Source organism: Anguilla rostrata, chromosome 16 (assembly GCF_018555375.3).
Source record: "Anguilla rostrata isolate EN2019 chromosome 16, ASM1855537v3, whole genome shotgun sequence".
Lineage (NCBI taxonomy): Eukaryota > Metazoa > Chordata > Actinopteri > Anguilliformes > Anguillidae > Anguilla > Anguilla rostrata.
The window spans coordinates 22,675,666-22,699,736 of record NC_057948.1 but is presented as its reverse complement, the minus strand read 5'-3'; the positions used below and the strand labels follow the sequence as shown (position 1 = coordinate 22,699,736).

General features: G+C 42.2%; 1 protein-coding gene across 4 annotated transcripts in view; it reads left to right on the top strand.

Moving 5' to 3' along the window:
- Positions 1-24,071, top strand: part of cspg4 (chondroitin sulfate proteoglycan 4) — a 189,169-nt gene that overhangs the window by 126,863 nt on the left and 38,235 nt on the right. For 2 of the 4 annotated variants that reach the window (XM_064312302.1, XM_064312303.1), the window contains 3 exons: positions 2,259-2,354; positions 3,188-3,242; positions 6,184-6,252. Coding sequence is in view for 1 of the 4 variants with exons in the window: in XM_064312301.1 (XP_064168371.1) it covers positions 10,301-10,370 (70 nt within the window). In the remaining 3 variants the exon portion in view is untranslated. Of the gene's footprint in view, positions 1-2,258; positions 2,355-3,187; positions 3,243-6,183; positions 6,253-10,205; positions 10,371-24,071 lie in introns of those variants that run through there. The other 2 variants (XM_064312304.1, XM_064312301.1) reach the window with 2 other exon arrangements.

Genomic DNA, 24,071 nt, shown 5'->3' with positions numbered 1-24,071 from the left:
TGCAACCAGTTAAGTTTATGGGGGCAATTATTTTTTACATGGGTGATATAGTAGAGTATATAGTGTTATTAAAGAAATGAAATATATTTTTTAAATGTGTTATACTCAGGTTCCCTCTAATATGTCTAATATTACATTTTGTCTAAAGATCTGAAACCGTTGTGTGCCAAAAATGCAGCTGTAGCAGCTTCTATTCTTCTGTAAAGGCTTTCCAGTGGTTTTGGAACATGGCTGTGGGGATTCAATTCCATTCAGCCACAAGAGCATTAGTGAGGTTGGGCAATGATGTTGGGCGTGAGGCCTGGCTTGCAGTCGGCATTCCAATTCATCCCAAAGGTGTTTGATGGGGTCAGGGTTCAGTCCAGGCCTGTCAAGTTCTTCCCCAGCGAACTCAGCAAACCATTTCTTTATGGACCTTGCTTTGTGCACAGGGGCATTGTCATGCTGAAACAGGAAAGGGCCTTTCGCAAACTGCTGCCACACTGACTTGTTGGAAGTGAGGCATCCTACGATACTGCCACATTTAGCTCTTCAGTACAACCCGTTCTTCTGCCAATGTTTGGCAATGGAGATTGTATGGCTGTACACTTGATTTTATGCACCTGTTAGCAATGTGTGTGGCTAAAATAGCTGAAACTACTGGGGTGTCCACATATTTTTGGAAATGAAGTGATATATATATATATATATATATATACACACACACACACATACATGAAAAAGAAAAAAAGCCTTGTACACAACATGTTATCACAAGGTGCTGGTTCGGCAAGATACAAATCAAATATAAAAAGGCCCTGGTATTACTTGAACCACTGCCAAAATGTACTAAAAAATGTTTGAAATTGATGTCCACACTCAGAAAAGCTCAAAAGTTTAGTATGACTAATTCTTTTTATTATTGTAGAGAGCAATTGATGGTGCGGACCGTAATTTTTATTTTTTATTTCAGATAATGTAGTTTTTTTGTGTATATGCAGTGCAAAAAATTATACTTTACATGTGCCTGTACAGTATATATTTACATTTTTGTGTCCGCATAGCATTGAACAAATGAAAATACATGCCTGGCTGAATGCATAAGTGAGATACGTACGTTTGGAAAAAGGTTTTATAATTTTGGAGACAACACTTTCACTTCAGGGGGATAAATTGTCCTGAAATTGCATGTTTTGAAAGCTTTGACAATAAAAGCTGGTGGGGAAAAAAGTCAGTTCAGGAAATGGGTGCACTTCTACTGTGAGGCTAGGCACAGATTTTCTGATCTTTACACTGTCAGCATGATGGGTTAGGGTTAGGCATGCTCAAACAATTATGGTTGATGTGCAAATGATGCACAATTTCAATCCATAAGAAACTGGATTGCCATAAAATGAAATTATGCAGGAGGGAATTGTCAGCCAACAAGTAATGATAATGTTAGTTATCTTGGTCAGTTCGTATTAATTGAGCAAAACAGACAGAAATTGGTTGAGAACTTGTAGCAGATTAATGTTTCAGGTCCACACAAGGTTTGTTTGTATGCTCATAGTATGCATGTGTGCTGTATTTGTGTGTGTGTGTGTTTGTACAGCATGTATTTGTATCTTTAAAGTAATAAAATATGTATGCATTTCTCCATATTAAAATTTGTATTTTTTTTTTTAATGTGCTGTTTTTATGTATGTATGCTTGTGTGCGTGCAGGTGTGTGTGGTTACATGTCCATATGTATGCCTGTTTGTCTCTGGATGTAGATTTGCATTTATGTTCACATGTTAAGTATGTATGCATTTCTCTGTATGTAGACTTATGCACAAAAGTGTGGTACAGTATGCATGTAGGCATGAATGTGCTGTTTGTACAATACCAGTGTCACTCAGTAGTAGCTGAGTGTTTTGCCTGCCTGGTTGCAGAGGAGTGCTAATTGTGTACCACTCAGACACACACAGTGTTGCGGTGATGTCTGCCGGAGACACCAACGCGGAGGGACATGGAGGAGACTACAAGAGCGACAGAGTGACACCACATCCAGGGACTCACTGAAGGAGCTCACAAACTCCTACCCCATTGCCATGACCCCCCCCCCCAAGGGAAAGGCGCAGACCTCTCTTTGAGGCGCATCCTGCCCCGGCCTTTTTTTCCCAGGCACTTGTGAAACGCCGCGCTCTCTTCCCAGCCCTCCCCAGACTGTGAGAAAAGAAGAAAAATAACGGAAGAAGCAGCGAATATTCAAAGTCTGTTTATCTTTTATGTGCTGTTTATTTTTCTGTTTCGCAGACTGTTCCGCTGTAGCTTCCTGGGCGTCGCGTACACACTAGACCTTTCCTGGCGGGCTGACAAGGCCAGTCCTGTTCACCGAGGGGAAGCTCAGCAGTAAGAGCGGAGGTTCGGGTGGATGATGAACACTCAAAGCTGGTGTACATTTCCAGTGCTGGTTTTAAATACATTTGCTTATTTTATTTTTCCTGCTTCTGTCTCTGCCCATAATGTCCTTTGTTAAAATACGAGTGGTATCTGCCAAAAAATAATGATGATACAAAAAATTATGCTCTGCTGTTTTCAAAGAATGGTGGAGGACAGATTAGATGCGTTTTCTAAGTACCACCAGGGGGCAATAATAGTCAGGAATACATATCTTTACCATGATTAGATGTGCACATTTTTTCCTTCGTCTTTTCCAGCCAGAGAGGATCCTGGGTAGTGACCACTTTACAGTGTGTGACCTTATATGACTGTGTGTGGCTGGGTCTGCCTGGAGTTCTTTGTCCCAGTTTGCCTGAAACAGTTTGCCTGATTGTAATTATAATTGTGATGGTTCTGTTCTTTTCAGTGAAAAGACCAATGTGCAAATGGCTATGTTTTTTGAACAGACTTTCTTGGGTCCCTCAGACTCAAGTGACTACCTCACTTCACTGAATAGAGGTGAAAAAAGTCAGGGGGAGGAGTGCACATTAGATTGTGATGCTCACTGAAAAAAATGTCTCCTGAAAGTATCTGTAGCACAAGGATCTCACGTTGAAATCCTGGAGGTTTTTTGGTGTTTTCCTAAGCTTCTGTGCTTAAGTCAGAGATTCAAAGTATATAGTGCCTTCCCTCCCAACATCTTTACTTTAACTCAGCTACTGCCATCATATAGTGTATAGCGTCGACCTGGTTTGCTTCCCATTGCTCTTTGCTATGCAGTAATTCCCATGTCCATGTTCCAGCAGGGGTAGTGCCGATCCAGGAAATAGCTGACAGTCGGATTTGAACAAATCCAAGGTTGGTTTTGTGGGTTGGCAGGGTTTCAAATTATAAAATAAACTTGGTGTTCCGCTAAACGGAGACCAGTCTGCTATGCCTTTTTAAGTCTTTGTCCACAACATTGTGTCTTCTTTTCCTGATTTACAAATATAACCTTCAAAAAGTTAACCCTTTGTATCATTTAGAAGCTCAAGAATAAAATCTTTAATGCTCCTGCTTCAACCATGAGTCATTTCATTTGACTTATAAAAGTTGTTGCTATGTTACAAGTTAATGCCTTGCAAACATAGCCGACAAATGACATAGCTGGCAAAAATAGCCGACAAACGACAAGGACCAGGGATAGAAAAGAATCTACTGTGACCGTGAAAGACTAAGCTTAATGCAAAAGGCCAATCAGGCAACATCATATGGAGAATTCTTAGTAACCATTTAAACACGCAAGCAAAACAATGGTATTGCCTGATCATTTGTGTTGACTAACAAACTGCAACCCACGATTGCGGGCTTTATAAATCTTGATTAACCCTTTAACCCTCTTTTTTAAGCTAGGGGTTGTGACCTAAATTGGGTCATGGAAGTGTATGAGGTGGGTCTTGGAATGAGTCTGTAGTCCACTAGGCTATGCTAGTATATTTGATGGGTCCCTGAAAGGTACAAAATTTGTTATTTGAATTCCGATGCTAAAAAGTGTTTAATTTTTAATTAAAAAATTTAAAAAGTTTAAGAACCAATGCTTTAAGATGTACGGTCACAAATATATGATTAGAATTTTCTTAACTGAACATTCTAAAGCTGATGTAACAGTCACTACAGGTAAGGTAATTCAAAGCAATGGAGTTCTATAAAACTGACAAACATTCAAAAAAATCTACTCTTCAAAAGGTTAAAGATTTCCCAACAGTCAGTCGGTGGACAAGGTAGTACGACTCGGCTTGAGTAGCTTTCTGTTGTGCAAGTGCGCAGAGCCATATGTGATACGCATATTAAACAAGAAAGGGCTGAAAGGATGGTGTGTTTCTGGTCAGTCTCATGCCACTGTACCATGCCCAACCCAGTCACATTTATTCCACATAAGTCATCCAAACTCACTTCTGTAACACAAATTACAACCTGGGTAATACACAGTAGCCATTTTACATCAGAGCTCTCCACTTACCAGTGGTATCGCAAGGTTTTACACCAACATTTTTTCTAATGTGTGCCTAAGGAGAACACTAATGCATCCCAATTAGTAGATATGCTCCTAAATGTGATTTCCAAGATATGCTCCAAAAATGGGAGCACTGTAGAACCCTGTATTGCCTCTTCATGAACCCAGCTTGGCTTTATACAGTACTTTCCCATAAATTCAGAGTCTGTAAGGTAGGTTCAACCCAGCATCACATTGTAATCTTATAAGATAGTTTTCCCATTTTTCATCAATGTTTTCGCAGTACAAAATGCAGCCGGCCTAACCGTTTTGTCAGGTTATCCATACAAAACTCATCCAGCTCTTGGCACTGCAGTCTTCACATTTCTGTCAAACTAAAGAGCCATGTATTCCCTGGTGGTCAGATGCGTTGCTAAGCACTCTGAATTGCACACAGTAAAGTGGGAGAGTCTGACAGACTGTTGAACCGTATCATTGAGGTGAAATATCAAACGTTCTCTGTGAAATATGACTGGACAAAATAGACCAATAGGCCACAATTGAATAGACAGATAAGAATGGCTCAAATCCTTAGCTATCATTTTCCTCTTTTTAAAAACTTTTACTGCCCCCCTTGGTCATCAGAGCTTCTGCTAATAGTTTTAACTGTAAACCAAGGGGGATTCAGCTGCAAGTACGATAAGACATTCCAGACGTGAGAAATTTCTGATCTTTGTCAGGCTCTCACTGACCTGCGAGAAGCTGTCTCAGTATTTCATCAGGTATAAGCTCTGAAACTCTCAAGATGTCTCTAGTGGATCTGAATGCCTGCAGTCAATATCTGACTTAATCCACATGTGAAATTGACCCTGTGGTGGCCAGGGCGGTTTCACAAACACCAAGCAGGTCCCCCAGTGCATGCATGCATTAATGCACTAATGCAAATGATGCTAATAGCTGGTGCATCTCTCCACTTTTTCTTTCCCTGTTCCTTTAAAAAATATATGGGTTTGTTCTGGGCTCACTGGCAATCAAGTGTACTAATACTAGCAGCAACGAATATGTTGCATCTTTAGCAATCAGCATCAATTTCCAATTAATGCTTGCTAATTAACACCTGTTCATGCGGCGTGCACTTGCCTATTTAATAATCTAATATTTAATGAATGAAAGATGACATGCAATCTTTTCATGAAATTAAAGGGAAAAAAAATCAAAAGTGTATGTTTACAGGAACTATTCAGCCAGGAGGGGGCCTGCTCTTTGTCTGCGTCTTTTAGGAGCTTTCTGTTGCTAAGACCTGTATTTATTTTGTGTATCCAGCTTAAACCCGCCTCACCCTTGGTGAGATGAAGCCAATCATGCTCAGCCGTCGTGGACCCTCAGTCAATAAAAAAGCCCAAGAAAGCGCCTATTTCTTAGTGCCCGTGCCTCGGTTAAGCTGCTCCTGTGAGACTGCAATGTCTGGGGAGCTGTCGGAATAGCAGGTGGTGATCCCGAATGCAGCAAGCCACCAATTAATGAAGCAAGCAGTGAAAGAAACTAAACACGCCCGAAATGTCCCGAGGTGTCTATTTTAATTCCACCCAGCATCTCGCTGACCAAAGAGGGGGAAAAACAACAGCAGCTAAATCCGTGAATCCCTTTTGAACAGTGTATGTTTTACACAGCTTGAAAGGTATCAGATGGGAAATGGCTGTTTTTGTGAAATGTTTATCTAGATGCTGTTCTTTTCACTAAGCTTGTTATTCCTAATGGAGAGCTGTTTTGAAGACTGATGCTGGTGGGTTTTTCTGCAAATTCCATTCATTTTTTTTTCCTGTGCAGGTGAATTCAATACATAAGCGTCTGATGACAACACACTGGAGACCCAGCTGACAAAACTCAGTGCTGTAGGTAAGACGAACACACCCATGCATAAAATGAGAATTATGACCCAATTTCATTTTATTCAGAGAAGTAGTGACTCCTGAAACAATGCAGGAAAGTACATTAAGTCCAAATTCTAGGGTCTGAAATCAATGTCAAAGTTTTGGGACATTTCGATTCCATTAACCCTTCCTTGCAAAGCAGCAAATGAAATGCGCTTGACAGCATGATGGTAAGGTTACAGAGAACCCCAAGTAAGTTGATTGACAGCCAGATCCAAAAAGTAATGGCTCATGTTTACGTGGAGACAGTGCTATCTGTGCTCAGTATAATTCTATGGTTCAATCATGTCTGCAGTGATTTGGGTCAGAAACCTTGACCATCAGTCCTTTCAACAAGCACATTTTACTTTCATATTCCATTTTTTTGGCCCCTCAGCGAAGAAACTTTATCCAACTAGTTACTTGAAAATACAGGCACAAACAATGGCTGACGCAGATATGTGGGATGGAAATCATATTCCGAACAAATAGCTTTTTGAGCCATTCCAGATTTTACTGGGGGCATGTGAGCAGAGGTCGTTGCAATGGCTCGAACTGTGTTTGCTTGGGTATGCCATTTTTAATTTAAAACTTAAGCATTTAGTGGATACATTTAGCCAAAGAGATTTATAAAAGGTGCATTTAACATGGTTATAAAGCCACCCCTTGATTAGTAAAGCTTCAATTAAATCAGCAATTAATTATAGACCTGCCAAAGTAAGGGAGAAAGCAGTTTTGTTAAATCAGCCATTTATTAAATTTTAGTCTAAAAACGTGTGTACATTTATCTTAGCATGCTATGAATTAGTCCCGTGGTCACTCACTTAGCATGCTATGCATTAGTCCCATGGTCATTGTCACTTAGCTTGTTATGAATTAGTCACGTGGTCATTGTCACTTAGCATGCTATGAATTAGTCCCGTGGTCATTGTCACTTAGCATGCTATGAATTAGTCCTGTGGTCACTCACTTAGCATGCTATGCATTAGTCCCATGGTCATTGTCACTTAGCTTGTTATGAATTAGTCACGTGGTCATTGTCACTTAGCATGCTATGAATTAGTCCCGTGGTCATTGTCACTTAGCATGCTATGAATTAGTCCCGTGGTCACTCAGCATGCTATGCATTAGTCCCGTGGTCACTGTCTCTTAGCATGCAATGCATTAGTCAAAATGCAAAGTCCAAAATGGGGGAGAGTACAAGTCCACTTACTAGAATTGCATCATGAGTGGCTGTTTAGGAGCAGGAAAGTCACTGGAATAAAAGGCACACTGAGACAGAATTTCCTGTTTTCCTGTCCATCTGGCTGTCTGGCTATCTAGGGGACTCTGGTTCCCTGAGCCAATTCTACTCTCTGACGCTCACTTTGTGTCATCACAGCCCTCTTCTGACAGTTTTGTCTCATTACCTGGGCTAAGAAATGCATGTAGCCCGCCACCTCTTACTCACCAACCCCCACAGATTTGGGTTCTAATGCATGATGCATGGCACTTCATACATTCACAGAATGCATGTGGCTTGGATAAGCAGTCTGGTTGTTGATAACCTGTACCCTGTGATAATCATTTCTCAAGGTACATGTGTATATTTATGTACATCTGACTTATTTCAAAATGTTGTGCAGTAGGAATTCTGAGAATGAAATCTCTGACCTATACTCTGAGAAGAAAGTACCACGAAAATATTTATGTTCATTGTTTAATACGATAAAAAAGTAAAATGTTGATGCAAAACTGCAATCACAAATTATTCAAATGATTCCAAAATTGATGTTTATTATGTCTTTATAGCTGATGCTTCAATCATTAGATGCAACTGATTATAACCTTAATAATATACATAAACACTTGTATCCTGCATTTACCACATGTGCATACACATTATTCCCCACACATAAATATGCATACACTCATACAAACACAATGTATATGCACACACACACATGCACATGCGCAAACGCATGGATAGCAAAAAATAAAATCAACACCTTTTTTCCATATTTGGAGAATGTAGACATTTGTGACAAATTGCAACTTCTTTTTCAGAGGAAGATGAAGATGAAAATAGATATGGCAAGGCCGATTTATTTGACAGTTTTCCAGAGAAAGAGAACTGAGAAGAGGAAGCAATGGCATCTCTGTTCCACCATCATCCTGATGGCTTCTGACTGCATCTCCGTGCACAGCCTGAAATGTGCTGTGCAGACTGGGTCCAAATTCTTTACTTTCCTGAAATGAGTTTGACACCTCCAACAGAGTTTCTAAGGCACTTCACCCAATCTGTACGCATGTAAATGTGCTTCATCAAACCTGTGCTCCTGTAAACACACCACTCAAAACCTGTACACATGTAAACACACCACTCAAAACCTGTACACATATAAAGATATCGCTAAAAAGCTGTACACATGTAAACACACCACTCAAAACCTGTACACATGTAAACACACCACTCAAAACCTGTACACATGTAAACACACCACTCAAAACCTGTACACATGTAAACACATCGCTAAAAAGCTGTACACATGTAAACACACCTCTCTAAACCTGCACATGTGTAAACACACCTCTCTAAACCTGCACATGTGTAAACACACCTCTCTAAACCTGCACATGTGTAAACACACCTCTCCAAACCTGCACATGTGTAAACACACCTCTTTAAACCTGCACATGTGTAAACACACCTCTCCAAATCTGCATGTGTATACCGGCATGCATGTGAAAAGCAGCACAGACTCTGCAGACCAGGAAATTCATTTAAATTTATATAATGAATGCCATGGGAATTTTTCAATTGATTAATTGTAGTGAATAGCTCAATTAATAGACAAATATGAGAGGTATCTGTAAGGAATGCATGCAAGGGTGTATGTTTGCTTGTGCATGCATACATGCATGCCTGCCTGTGTGTGTGAATGCATGAGTGTAGGTATGCACGTATTGTGCGTGCATGCTTATGTGTGCGAGCGAGCCTATGTGCGTGCATGCCTACGTGTACAAGTGTGTGTGTGTCAGCATGTGTATGAATGCATGCATGGGTCTGTGTGGGGGCATTTTGCCTTGGGTGACCAGTGGGGGCAGTCCAGCTGTACAGGAAACAGAGTGTCGAGTGATGCTCTCCGTACAGAGGTCACTGACTCGCACAGCTTTGAAGTCTCTTTCAGTGCCGATGTATGGGGCCCCTTTCTTTGGGAATCTATGAAAGTCCAGGAGAAGTATTTAAATGAATGCAATGTGCATTCTATCGGTAAAATGAGCTGTCTGGAAATAGTGTGTTCCATTTATTTTGACTAAAAATTTATTTTAACAGCACTCATCATGTTTTTGAAACGTGAGAATGGATGATGAAAGAGGTAGCGCCCTTTGAGACGTTGCCATGACAATTGTCTTGCTCGAGGTCTCATCTACACTTTGATTGTTTGTTGGTGCTTGTGCTTTGCATGTGTACCACAAACGTGTTGGAGGTTAGTGGCCGTGATGTCTGTCTTTTGGTCCAAAACATAGCCTATTTTTTTGCGAAATATTATTTTGGAGGGCAAGAAAAAAGAGGGCAGTGGTAAAGAAAGGGAAATTAACAATATAAATACCCCAATCTTTAGGAGGAAAAACATTTGGTGTAAATTTCATTTTAATTTAAAAGTTGGTGGTTTTTTTTGGTCATAGAACCAGGCCCTATACTCTTTGAGTTAGATGCCATGCTTATTACTAACACTAAAACAAAAAGAGCCCTTCAAAGTATGACTGTCCAGGCTCTGTAATTTGAGAGAGCGAGAGAGGGAGGGAGAGAGGAAAAGAGAGGGTTGTTACAGCTCTTTTTTTCCACGGTGAGCGTTTGGCTGTTGAGTGCGTGTGAGGGGAGGGTTTAGTTGCTGGGGGGGGGGGGGGGGGGTGTGGTTGGGCGGGCGCAGGGCGTCACTTTCGGCTCTCATATCCAGCCTCTTTCATGAGAACCAGCTGTAGTGCTGCTCGCATCCCGACCGGAGGGCAGATCTTTGAATGGGGAGAGAGAACTGGAGTTACCTGCAAGCATGAGACCCCTGAGCTCCCTCGCATGCCTACTGCTGGCCCTGCTGGCCCTGTCCTCGCCCAGCCATGGAGGTAAGCACTAAATTAGCCCTGCTGTCTGACGGGTGTCTGAGTGGCCCTCTAGGGGCAGGGACTGTGGGGGTCGGGTGCTGATGGTGGTGGGAGGGGGGGTGTCACAGTTACGCGGGCCCCACACACTGGAGCCATTTATATCTCTGCTTTCCGAGTCAGTTTCACGCCTGCTTCTCTGCAGCTGCACCTTAGCCCACTTTTTAAATCTGGAGTTCCAACTGAGTTAAAGGCACAGTGCTAAAGTCCAGAAAAACCCTGAGGTTTGCTATAGTCTCAGCAACAAAACTCAGTTTCAGAGCATGCAGCGCTCTAAGCAGGGGTACAATCTCTCACATAGGAATGGTTAGGAGTGGTCGGGAGTGGTCAGGAGTGGTTAGGAGTGGTCGGGAGTGGTCAAGACAAGGACAAGAGCCTTTTCTTTTTATAACCATCCTGTTACACATTTGTCCAGGAGAAAAGGGGTCACATCTGGACAACAAACAAACACTGGCCTGGGGTCAGGCAGAAGGCAGACGAGCGAGCAGGGTGGCCTGTTTACACAGAGCCGTGAGCTGAACTGGGGTCAGTCAGGGAGTGGAGTCATGGCACAGTAGCCGGGTAGGGAGGTGAACTGAGGCTCTTCGTGCATGGCTCTGAAAGTCTCATTCATAAACGGTGGCCAGGACTGGTCCTGCTGTGGGGGGATGGGGGGGGGGGTGTGTGTGTAGGGGAGTAGAGTTACCCAGTCGCCTGACTGTCCCACATATAACCAGCCCAATCCCCCTGCAGGGCCTGGGGCATGTATATGCAGTTCCATATGATAGCACTTCCTTTTGAAAGTTTCAAAGCACATGGAAAGTTCTGGAACCATGTAAAGGCAGCATTGGTAGAGGGGTACGGGAACCAGGTGAGTAATTCTACGCTGAGGCACAAAAAAGGTGGGGGGAATTTGAAAATCTTTTTCTTGCTTGACCACCCTGAGAGTTGCATTCTGGTTAATTCTACACGGGACGTCTTTGATCCTGCGCAGATGGCCTGTCAAGGGCCTCTAAAAAAATCACGCTGAGAGTGACTCCCCGATTAACTGTGAAGTCACTGAGAGGCCCCTCTCATTGTCAATTAGGCATGGGACTGTGATTACGCCGCGCCACAGCGCACCCGCTGGGTGACTCGAGTACACCGCTATCACAGCGAGCTTTGTACAGCCACCGCGAGACTAATGCCGGCCTCATAATCAATTCATTAAATATCGGGACGTACAGTGCAGAGTGAATTATTGAGCAGAATTGAGATCCATCTGGAGAGGACTTTAGCAGTCAATTTTCCTTTGACTTTGTGAATCTGCGCATGAGAGCATGGTATTGTAGCATATAAAATTAGAAACCATAATTTTCCCCGGAATGATTTATGACTGCACCTTCTTACACTGCTGCTGTCTCAGTGTTGCCGCTTCTGAAACACGATTGGTTCGAAATGTGACTCAGCTGGGCATGTGCGGAGTGGTGACTGATGAGCTGTCTAGGCATCAGCCAGGATTGGCACTGCTCAAATCTTTGGAAAGACATCTTTCATTTCCACAGTAAAAACGGTTATAAAATGTTTTCATTTCATCTCACAAAGTTAGAAACACACATTTTTTTATTCCCTCTTGGAATTATGTTCCTTTTTCCTGAAAAAAAACTGCTTTTCTTCCAGCTGGTTCTGATCCAGACACATTCTGTGCACATGTCCCATTCAGTTCTGATCATAGTCTTACACAGTTCATTGTCTTTTATTTTCTGCTTCATTCGCCTGAGTGAAAAAACTGCTTTGTATGTTAATAAGGCAGGGTATTTACTGAGACAGTTCTGGTGATGTTTCCTTGGCCTAGGGTACACTAGCGGGGACTTTCCCAGGACTCAAACCTGCAATCTTTTGGACTGGTTCTGTACTGCTGTTCTGCAGGCTTGGGTTTATGAGCATGTTTCTGTACTGCTGGTTCAGGATGATGAACAAGGTTTTGTAGTGCTGTCCTGCTGACTCGGGTTGATGAACGTGGTTCTGTACCGCTGGTTCTGGGATGATGAACGTGGTTCTATTGTCTGAGCTCCTGGGCCCCATCCCTGTGTCTGCAGTATGGATTCTTCTGAGAACAGTCTGTAACCTGCCTGGAATGTGCTGGACCGCTCTCTTTCTATCTTTCTCTCACTTTCACCCAGTCTACCTCTACTTCACCTGTGCTTCTTTTTCTTACCATTTACCTCTTCCAAACTCCCCCCTCTCTCACTCGTTCTCTTGTTATCTCTCTCTCTCGTTCTCTCCCATTCTTTCTCTCTCTCTCTCTCTCTCTCGTTCTCTCCCATTCTTTCTCTCTCTCTCTCTTATTCTCTCTCATTCTCTCCCACGCTCCCTGTCTTTGTTCTGTTTTTGTCATGGTCATCACACAAGGCTTGCCAAGCTTTTGCGCTATTGCGACTAAGCTTACTGTTATGAAGCTCACTCCTATGAAGTTTACTGCTATGAAGCTTACTCTTATGAAGCTTACAGTTATGAAGCTGGTCCTTAACTACAGTGGATGCAGTTCACCTTCATGTAAACTGACTCCGCCGTGGAGTTCCATGTGGCATGCTGTGACGTGACAGTTTTCACTGAGACCTTGGATGGGAGTAGCCTAATCTCGATAAGTTATGAGTAGCCGTGTTCAGTGGTTATACAATGTTAAAAACCTTTCAAATGTGTTTTTAACTGTTTGTTTTATACATATACAGTAGTACAGCCATTTATTTGGGTCTACTGGTACATTTATTGTGGTAGGTACTAACAGGTCCAGTTCAGGTTAAGCTCAAGGCTTACTGGTAACACAACAATCCCCAATAAGGATTTACAACATTCCCCTTATTGCTTATACCGCTAAGAACAGAACTGTAGCATGAGCTTGTTTCAATAAGGACCTTGTATTTAGAGCTTGTATCTAAGTAAATATGTCTCAAGCTTTCGGTCTGCGTCAGCAGTATGGTGGCCTCTGTGAAGCTGCAGCCCGTATCCGCGTCTGGCCCACAATGATGTAGCTCCTGAAAGCTCGTCCACAGCAATTTCACTTCCCCCACACGGAATGCAATCTCCGCAGCCTCTTCATGGGATCGCTTGTTCGACACGGTTTCCTCCCCTTTGATTCGTGGCGGGTTTTCTGGCGGGATCTGCGTCGGAGTCATGCGCGCACGAGAACCCATCTGTCGGCTCCAAGAGCTCTTTGTGTCGCCACGGTGATATGGTAAATAAACGTGGACTTTTTTTTCCCCCTTTTCTATTTTTTAAGTTTGTGTCTTTCGGAGTTTATGAAAGTCATGAAAGGAACCAATGTGCTTCTCGAGTGGCTCAAGGGAAGACTGTGTTCTCTATGATTTCTCCAGTGTGCAGTTAGGATTAAAAAGGGCAATATTTACCCTGGGTGATGGATGTGGTAATTCAGTTAGCTCCTCTCTCAGTTAACCGTTGTTTTGCCAGGAGACCGGGTGGCAGTGCTCTGAAACTAAATCATATTTAGCTGCATACCTCTGCATTGTGTGACTGCAAACACGCACTGCTGAGTTAACCAGTGAGTTCAATCTGTCACGGACGCACACGTCCTCTGTGTAAACGTGCATACCTAGCACATGTGTTCACTAGTGACCTTTAACCTTGAGCAGAGGCAAAGCCACAAAAGCTATTATTCAGAACTTTATGTCACAGTCCTTGACTTTGATAAACAGGTTTGTTTTTGGCTAATAGAAAGAGTAATAAAACAGTAATATTCCTATAGATATATACAATGTTTTAAGGTCAGGGACAGGATGCTAATGAAAGTAAAAATGAAATGATGTAACATTACATGGCACTTCCTCAGATATATGTTCTTCGGGCAGTTTTAACTGTCAACAGTCATAACAGTCTTATTTTTCCATATAATTTAGCAGAAGGTTAATGCTGGTGAACTTTATTTATGTGTTTGATAATAGAATATATTGCCCCTGCTGAATGAAACTGGCATTGAACGCTTCTGTCAGCTTTTCTGTTGTGTAACAGTACCATAATCCTTTGCAGCTAACCATATGGAAATTATTACATGTCAACAGAGTTTTGTTTTCTTAGGCAGTCAGATTAAATAAATGTGCACTACTCATGTCTTGGATCTGTTAATGGCCATGACAGACCATGACCAAAGGTAAGCAAGTGGGTAGGGACAGGATTCTCAGCAGTTCTAATGTGGATGCTCTTGCCCAGCTTGTTACCTACAGTAAGGCAACCTGTTGAAGTCCCACCATTAAAGGGCATGTGAGGGGTGTGGTCCACAACATCCATGACACTAGCAGCCGGTCGCTGTCTTCCCACAGTGTTCCCCGCTTTCATTTGCTGCCACCGTGGGTTACTGCACACTTGTGTTCCTGCAATCTCTGCAACTCGTGCAACCTCACACGTTGTCATCAACCTCACTTTGTTCTGAAAACTTTCCAAAAAACAAATACACTGTACAGGGCATTTGTGACTGTACAGGGCATTTGTGACAAGTCGTGTGCCAGGAGGGCCCACTCTTCCATTTGAGTGTTTGTCCATCTTCTCCTGTTTCTATGGAGCAGAGATCTGAGTGAGAACACTAATGTTAGTGCAAGGCTGACACTCCTCCTAAATATCTGACACCTCAGAGCAGGTCTGTCCCTCTAAGTAATTGCTAAGCTCCTGGGTGGGCAGATTTGGGTGGCCTGAGCCCGAGCCTGTCACCAACAGTCTGCCACCCTGGCCCCTGGCCGCAGAGTTCGCTGGTTTTTGTTTTTCACCTTGAAAGCAGCAGGCAATTTAAGATTCAAGTAACTTGGTGAGATTGAGTTAACTCTGTAATCAGCTGCTTTAATTGGACAATTAAGTGACAGTTAAGTGAGTAACAAACAAAAAGCAGGAGATCCTGTAGCTCTCTAGGGCCAGGATTGCAGACTCCAGCCAAATCCTGCTGTGGCCCACCATGTTGATGAGTGGTGGGATGTGGGAGAAAAGTTGTTCAGTATAAGAATGAGAGACACACTTCCTGTTGGAGCCAAAGGATTAACTTTTAACTGAGCAGCTAAGCCAGAAAACTGGGTCAGTTTTGAAAAGTACCAGAACTTGTTCAAGCTGCAAAGTTGTCTTGAATACATTAATAAATTGTGCATGGCTTTGAGGCAAGCTGTGATACTTGGTGGATTCACTCCTGTTCATGGTATTCAGTGTATTCAGTTATTTTGTAGTAGCACAATAAGTATGTGGAACTGGACTTGCACAGCCTGTTTCCATGGCAGAATCCTATTATAAGAATATCTGATGAGCTCTGATTAGAACTGGCACATTCATGTACAGTATTGCTGGAACAGGACTAATCTATGGGCAGTGCTTCAGGCATGTATATATCTGGAGTCTGGTTTTCATTAGGGATAATGTGGCTTAATTTTCAGCCTTGTACTCCAAACCTCCAAACTGCTTCCTGTTCTTGAATGCTGCTGCTTCCTTGACCAGTTTCAAAAAGCTTTTAGTTTTGTCTGATTATTGTAGTGACGTTTATTTAAAGTATGTGTGGCAGTTGAGGTCTTTTCGTTCTGGGGTTTATTTGTGTAGGTAGTGTGTTAGCTGTTTACCTCTGGGGTCCTGATGGTGTTATTGTATTGTTGTAGTTTATATTTTTTTACAGCAAATAATTTTCCACAAATTCTTTTGCTGTAATAATTTCTGATTTACAAGGAACCAAAACACTCCCTGTTGCTATACTGAACTAGACTCACCGGAGTAGAAAGCAGTAACTCATTTAGCAGCGAAAAGGACTTGTGGGATATCATACAGACTCTCTCGTGGTGGAATATTTTCCCTCTCAACAAAACATAGACCTCCAAAGACTACCCCCCTTCCCACCCCTAAGTTAGTACGCGTAGTGATGGGTAATAGAGAGGAGAGGAGAGAGAGAAAGACAGATTTGGCATGGGAGAGCAATACTTATAATAGTTGTGATTATTAAAAGTACAGTGTTTACCTTGTATGTTCTTTGTTTAAAATGTACACTCATTTTTCAACAGTACTTGTACATATGTTGAGCTCTTGGCAATATTTTCCCTGCCAATGAAGGAATCAGAGAGTGAAAAATGTGAGAGTGAGCCAATACTCGCAAGTTTGCTCCTCACAAATAAAATAAAATAAAACTCAGACTGAACTGAAGTGTGAGCAGCTTTTCATGGATGCCCTATCAGGAAAGTCTGAGGGGTGCGGAAGGAGCTGAGAGATACTGCAGCGCAGAGAAAGACTGAGAGCTGATGCAGACTCAAAACAGTGCCCAATTTCTCCTCTCAGAATGTTCTACCGGAGCCTGAAGTGTTCTGGGTAATTTGCAGCCTCTTTCAATCCCAGGCCGGTCCCCCTGGGAATGAACGCGGAGGTCTGAGAAAAGGCCGGTATTCGGGATGGCGGACAGACCCTGAATAGACTGACGGGGGTAAATATAACCAGGCCAGACGCGGGGGAGGGGGGTTACCTCGCAAAAACATGGGTAGGGAGGGGTGGGTGGCTTTGGGGTGGGCAGGGGGAAGGGGCATGGGTTCACACAGACTCTATAGTGTCAGCAGACAGGGTGATGTCGTCATCCCCAAATCTCAAAGCCTTTAAATAACCAGAGGAGGTTTTTTTTCCTGTACATTCTCTCCAATGGTGTCAGGCTAGGGAGCAGATCCAGGAAGATCATACAATCTATCTTGAGTGAGGCCTTTTTGGCAGAGGAACCCCTTAACTTTTACCAGCTCCTGAAGAAAGGCCTGAATTTGTAGTCGTAACTGATTTTATCCTCCTCTGCCAGCCTCTTGCGATGTTGAAGAGCCCTTCACTTAAATAAACTGACAGTTTAGATTATCTGGATGTTCTATCTGCTGTAACAAACATTTTATCACTGTATTTTTTTAGTCACTCTCCAAAGCTTTTCATAGTTTTTTGGGGTTTTTTTTCTAAATGTTGTGACAATTTCAGAGACTTTATAAGATCAGGTTGGAGATGTTGCACAGTTGCACAACCAAATAGTTAATGGTCTTTTTTTCTGCCCCAAATCCATGCTATTCTCTAATCTATCCATAGAAACCCAGGCCCCTCTCCTTTTTGCCAGTTTTTCATTGTAGACATTCTGTAGTTCAAACCAAATTCATATTCATTATGGTCTCTTTAAAATCTTATTTTTAAGTATTTAAAAGTGCTCCTCTGGGACTCTCTTTAGCTGGTCACAGAGTACAAAGGACACACTAAGTAGGCGGCCTTAATTGTAATGATTTATAAACACGAGTTGCCATTTTAAGTTTCTTTCCCACCATTTATTTTGTGTGGAAATGTATGACCTGATGGGACCCAAAGAGAAGGGGCAGCCTGTTGCAGGTTTTAGCTTCAGTCAGTTAGATCTAGCTGAGATTTTGCATCCTGCCTTGACCAGGATGAGTGTAATGTACACACAGTTGTGAAAACTGTGTTGGCTGGACAGTGCACCTTTCACCTTTCTGAAGAGATGGACAGAGCAAATTCAGGAATCAGGAAGTAGCTCTTCACCAGTTCCAAGCAACACCCTCTCCTCCCGTCTGTGTGTATGCTACCCCATTTTACCCTCTTATTCCTGCAAAGGTCATAAGATATCTCTTCTGTGGCCATCTCCTTCAGAAACATCTGTAAGCTGGTGCTTTAAAGACTGTTGCGTGGACCCTGTTGCATGGAATTGATTACAAGCCATAACTGCACGGCTACGCTTCCATGCTATGGCTTACATGTACAGTGTTACAACTGTGACTGCCGTTAATGACTTTAGCACAGTTAGCTGGATGTGTTGCTCTTCAGTCATACCGGTTAGGGAGAGAACAAGAACCTTGATCCCTGCTTGAACTCATTCTCATGCACGTCTGCAACAGGAAACAATGGAAACCTTTTCCGAAGGGACTGCAGTCATGCTTGATGGATCATTCACATGAAAATAGCAGTGATTTTTTAATGGTATCAAAAGGATAGCCAGGTGTGTTTTAGGTTACAGCTATAAATTTGAGTATCTCACTTCCATCCGGTGTGTTTAAAGTGACAGAGTGATTAAGTAGGAAGGATAACAGATCTTGGCTGAAGAGCTTTAAGACTCCAACATTTTTATTTTATTTTATTTTTTTGACGGAACCTCCTTTTCCTTCAGACATCCCATGATCAGTAGAATGTTGAATTATTAATTTCATAGTTAAGTGTCACAAAACTTCTATTTTTTCTTGAGACAAATATGCAGAAACAAAAACGTATTATCAAAACTATGAAAGTAGAAAATCTTCCATCCTGACAAATTACTGATATTATAATATCTTTTGCTACTTGCACCTCATGTTCAGCCTATTTCAGAGCGTCACAATTTTTCCGAAAAGTGCCCTGCTATCTAAAAGTTAAAATTCCATTTGTAGTCTAATGAAAATATACCCAGTCAGAGTGATGGATCTATAGTAGCTTTGAGTCCTTCCTTCCTTCTCCAAACTAAATAAATTGAAGTCTGCAGTGTTGAGGAATACCACTAACCAGACTCACCTAACACAGCTGTCAAACAGGTTAAAGCAGCTGGGTCTGCCTTCTTCCTGGGGCACACCAGTTAGGAATCCACGTTGTTAATTGGCAACATATTGCAAGCATCCTCGTTTTAAACATCTCCCAAAGGATTGTATGAATTTTATTCCACCCTTTCTTTCCAGTGCTAATAATTTTGTCTTATTAAATCGGCTAAAATAAAAGTTTAGTTGCACAAATCTTATGTAATAGATTGTCTTCAATAATATGGCAACACAACTGTGAGCTCTTAATCTTGTGACAAGATTTTTTTTTCTTGGATCTTCTGGAAGGATTATAAAAGATAGTCGTAATATTGTTTACAGAATGAGATCCAACCAATATCTTGTACATGACCTGTACAAATTTCTGGTGTACTGTTTTTCCCTCTATTTATTTTTAAAAACACTTTGGATAAGTGAGGAGTACGAAACGTTCTGTAAAGAATAATTGCTGACTGATGGTGATATTCACAAATGTATCAATCCTGTTTAACCTTGAGATGACTGTGTAGGGATCTTTCAGGATTCTGGGGAAAATTTCTGTCTCTTTAAGTAGGGGGTCTTCATCGGAAATAGCCACCGCTGCTCCCATCTGTGATGGCTTACAGCGGTAAAAATAAGCATAATAAATTAAACCTGTCCAAATTGACGCGACAGCAAGGAGCAGAACTAGGGACCATGCCTGACCAACACCTCTGACGGCAGACCAAACGCAGGCCCGGGTAACTAAAGCGAGGGCTGCCTTCTAGAAGGATCCGTTTACCCACCACATCTAATTTCATTTATAAAAACGTCCTCCTCTTCCTTTGGTTTTTTCCCCCCATTTTTTCCACCCGCTGAATGTGCTTTTCCTAGCGGTCCGACTCGTTCTTTCCAGCTACGATCATCCCTGCATTTGGCAGCAGCGCAGAATTTCAGTTGGTCTACGGAAGCTCTGAAGTTTTCAAGCCCTTCTTAAAAATATATATATATTTTTTAAAACCACAATGTTCCAAAAACAAAAAAAGTAATAATAAAACTGATGCTTTTGCACAAATCCGCTGTCTCTCTGACTCCCGTTTACTTGCTACGGTGTATAACGCTAGCTCCTCCTTTCTAGGGCAATTGGCCCTCTACCCCCATAAATATAAAAAAGCACCATTGCCCTGCAAGGAAACCACCACAAAGGCCCTCTCCTCGAGTCTGCCAGAACCCGCCATCGTAAAAAAAAGCAAAGCGGTACCAGCTCTGTGGTGAGGGGAAAATGCCAGAAGGCTGTTTGTGTCCCGCCAAAATCCCTGCTGAAGTCTGGAGAGGAGTCCCTGTTTTTCTGACCACATGCAGCCAAATTCACTCCTCTATTGATTTAATCACATATGATGAGCTTTTGGAGATTAACTCCTGAGAATCTGTGGAGCCATGAAATGTCCCTCTTCCTGATTTGGACTATTCCTGCTGAGGGGGCAGTTAGGGAAACTAGAGAGCCCTAGTGTTGCCTGGTATTTACAGAGTGCCATGCCCCGCTTTAAATAATTACCACAAATACATTCTCCCCCCTTTTTTTTATAGTTCCAAAGGCGACGATGTCACACCAGCAGCCTGTCATAATGGAACGGGCGCATAATTAAACAGCAGGGCGACGTGGGTGGGTGGGGTTGTTTGAAGATGTGGAAGTGCCGTCCGTACGGCTCCACCCTCTGGAGCGAGTGCCTGCGCTGTGGGGTGGCCCTGCCTCAGGGAGACTGAAGCTGCGGTCGGGCCGAGGAGTGTGGCTGCGGCCGACTCTGCCGCCAGTAAACAGCCCAGAGGAGAAGGGGCGGAGTCGGGTTGCGGCCGGGGACACAAACTGTGATCCCGCCTGTCATTAACTCAGATTGATGGGTTCCAAAGCGGCATCAGCGGAGTCTTTCAGTAGCGCTCTTTGTTTTCTGCATACAGTGTACTTTCCCTGACGCAGTATTGCCCCTTTGCCTCAGCCAGCTCCTGTATTTCTGGCCTGTTGAAATGGCAGTTAAACCCAGTTAACGAAATGAAAATTGGAAACAAGACATTTTAAATGGCCCTGTGAACAGGAAGATGGGAACCATGGCTGTATCACGGTGACTCATGGGGGATAATCTCGGCGGTTATGACTGAGTATGGCTTTGCATTATTTCAAAGGGCCTGATTAAACGTATGTTTTCATGTTAATGTTGCCCTCCCTGACTCTAAACACTGTAAGCAAATGGCACCACGCCCTGCTGTGAAGATGAAACTGGAGCAACGAATGGCAGTCCAGTTAGACCGACCAATCACACACTTGAAAGCAGAGCTCATAAAATCACAGCATTTCGATCTAATCAAATATGTTGGATATTCTGCAGCTTTTATGTCAGTTTTTGATTTCATTTATTTATTTGCTTTTATTTTTTGCTGGCTTTTGGCTACAGAACAACCCCCCAATTACCATTACTCCAAATAAAATTTGCAAAGCAGTGGCACTTATTAGGTCAAATTACCTAAAATCCTTTTATCCAACCTCATGTTTTCAAATTGGCTACGGCTGGAACTGGTTTAAGAAAAAAGTGTTCTCGGATCAGTCTCTACAACAGACAGTGCATGCATTTGGCATTACCTCCATGTGATGTTTTTGTATGGTGCCTTTCACTGAAGCTGGCATACAAAGCAGAGATTGCAGAGGCAAAGTTTCATTGTTTTATTTTGAAACACTGATCCTCCTCCATTGTCTCTCAGTCCACACTGATTTAGTGGTTGACAAACCACTTTAGCTCCTCTAGTGAGCCAAGAGGTTTCCACTGTTGACCTTCAAATTGATCATACCCAGTGCTTAATTATTTCACACCGTCTAGAGGTGTGACACAGCAATAAAAAAATGAAATGAATAGAGTTGTGAAGGATAAGCAATACTGTGAAATGTATCACCAAGATTAAACCGTGGCCGTGAAATGATCGTAAAATTAAAACTAATAAAAAATGTTAGTTCAGTCCGACCAGGTTGTGTACTGAGGAGCCAAGGGCATAGGTTGAGGATATGTGAGTTCATAGCAAGCTACATAGAGAGAAAATTTTCAGTGCAGAAAAATTCCCAATGTGAAACATGGATTGACTGACCACTGGTTTTGTCCCATTTGTTCAGATGTTGCCAACCTTAGAGTATGGTCATAAATGTAATGACAGGCGCATTGGTCCTGATTAAAAGGGGCATACATATAGATTATTATTATTATTATTATTATTATTATTATTATTATTATTTCAGTCCTCCACTTCTGATTTGAATCATGCCTGATCAAAGAACAAAGTCAGGCTGACACATCATCCCTAAAAGCTCCTTGCCACAAATGAACAGCATGGTGCACATGGTCATGGTGCTGGCCAATCGAGCCACAACACCAGAACCGATGAAAAAGAATACCCTCCAGCTTTTAACGTCCTCCATTTCTGGCAGAGTTGCCATGCCCGTTCTTCTGAGCAGTTAGCCAGCAGCACCATCCTCTCAGACCATTATTCTCTCCACTGTGACCCTGCACTTGTGTGCCGCCTGTGTTTTATTATGAATAAAAAAATCTGTTTGGCGTAATAAATAACGCTAATAAAGGAAGGCACACTGAGTCTCCCCAACCTGAGGCAGCAGACTTATTCTTTCCAGTCGATACCCTTGTGATTTACCCTCTGGTCCATTCCCGGCCTCCCAACTGTTGGGTATAATCTGTCTTATTATCCCCAGCAGGGATCCATTGGTGCCAGGGTGAGCCACTCTAACCTGTTCCTGAATTATTCAACGTATAATTGATATGTAGGTCATACAAAACGCTCAGTTTATTTAAGTCACAACTATTCAAAGGTAGGCTGTCACCAAACATGGAGTTATAAAAATGGTATTAATAAAAAAAAACAATAAATATCAACACCTACATTGAAAATGAATATTCTTTACATTCACATCATTGCTCACAAAAGTAGTCTACGCTCAATTTGCTTTGTCCTTAATTTAGAGTCTGTTGCTACCCAGCAATATATTTATCTATTTTTGTTTCTTTAAAAATATCATCAGGCTTACAGCATGGATAAACATTTATCACAATACTAGCGTGGACAAAAATGGAGGTGTCATTGTTGAACAATTTATTAGGAGTATACTGGAAGTACAACACAAGAATTTACCATATATAAACAGGAGTGCCAAACAGTTTAGCCCCACACACCCCATCCAATAAAACCATATGAAACATAAGAGCATTTAAGTGATATGCCGCAAAAGATTCATTACTAATGTATCAAAATAATCTATAAATGTTCTTCTTCTGTTTCATCTGAGGAGAAATGTGTGAGTTGTCCACATCTGTTTCGCCATTTGTCTGCTAACATCTGATTTGCACGTTAGCATTACATAAGTGTAAAAAAACAAGCCTACATGTCCTTGAATGTCACTGACATGTGTTGGAATGTCAAGCACGTTTTTAATTATAAGACATCCTGAAAATTGGTTCCATTTGTGTATCAATCCTGCTTAAGAAGGATGTTTTTCCATCTGAAACAGTACTTGTTCCCTCTCTACATTCCAGTAGTGCTCCTGTGAATCAAGTGAACTCATGCTGTACCTCCATAGCAATCTGCAGAGGTACTGAGAATGTGTTTATGCACTCCGATAAAGATGTACACTATGAAGATATGTGGCCATTATTATCTAAACAGTGTTCATCGTTCTCACGGTAACTGCTTGACTTTCCCCATTTCTCTTTGAGGATGAGGCAGTTCGCATGTGAATCGTGTTGGCAGTGGATCAAAGCATTACATTTTATTTTCCCATGTCTTGCAATGGCATATTTTGTGAAGCCCTGCTTTTTGTGATGATGTGCATTAATAAGAAAACTTTGTAAGTAAAGCTTCCATAAGTTCTCTTTTGTAAAGAATATCATCACAGAAAGACTGAATACACACACAGCCCTACCACTCCACAGCTCTGACCCTGGGTTAGTATCACAGCTACGCTGTGGATTTTAGCTCCTGTACTTCCATATAAAGCCAGCAGAGAAGGTTGGAATGTTAGCTCTTCAGATTCGCAAGCGCCTATTACATTTAAGGACATGGGTGGAGGCTGGGCTGTCCATGTAAGCACAGACAGGTCCCAAGAAGAAATTTAAGGACGGTTTGTTCCTCTCAAAACCGCAAATGC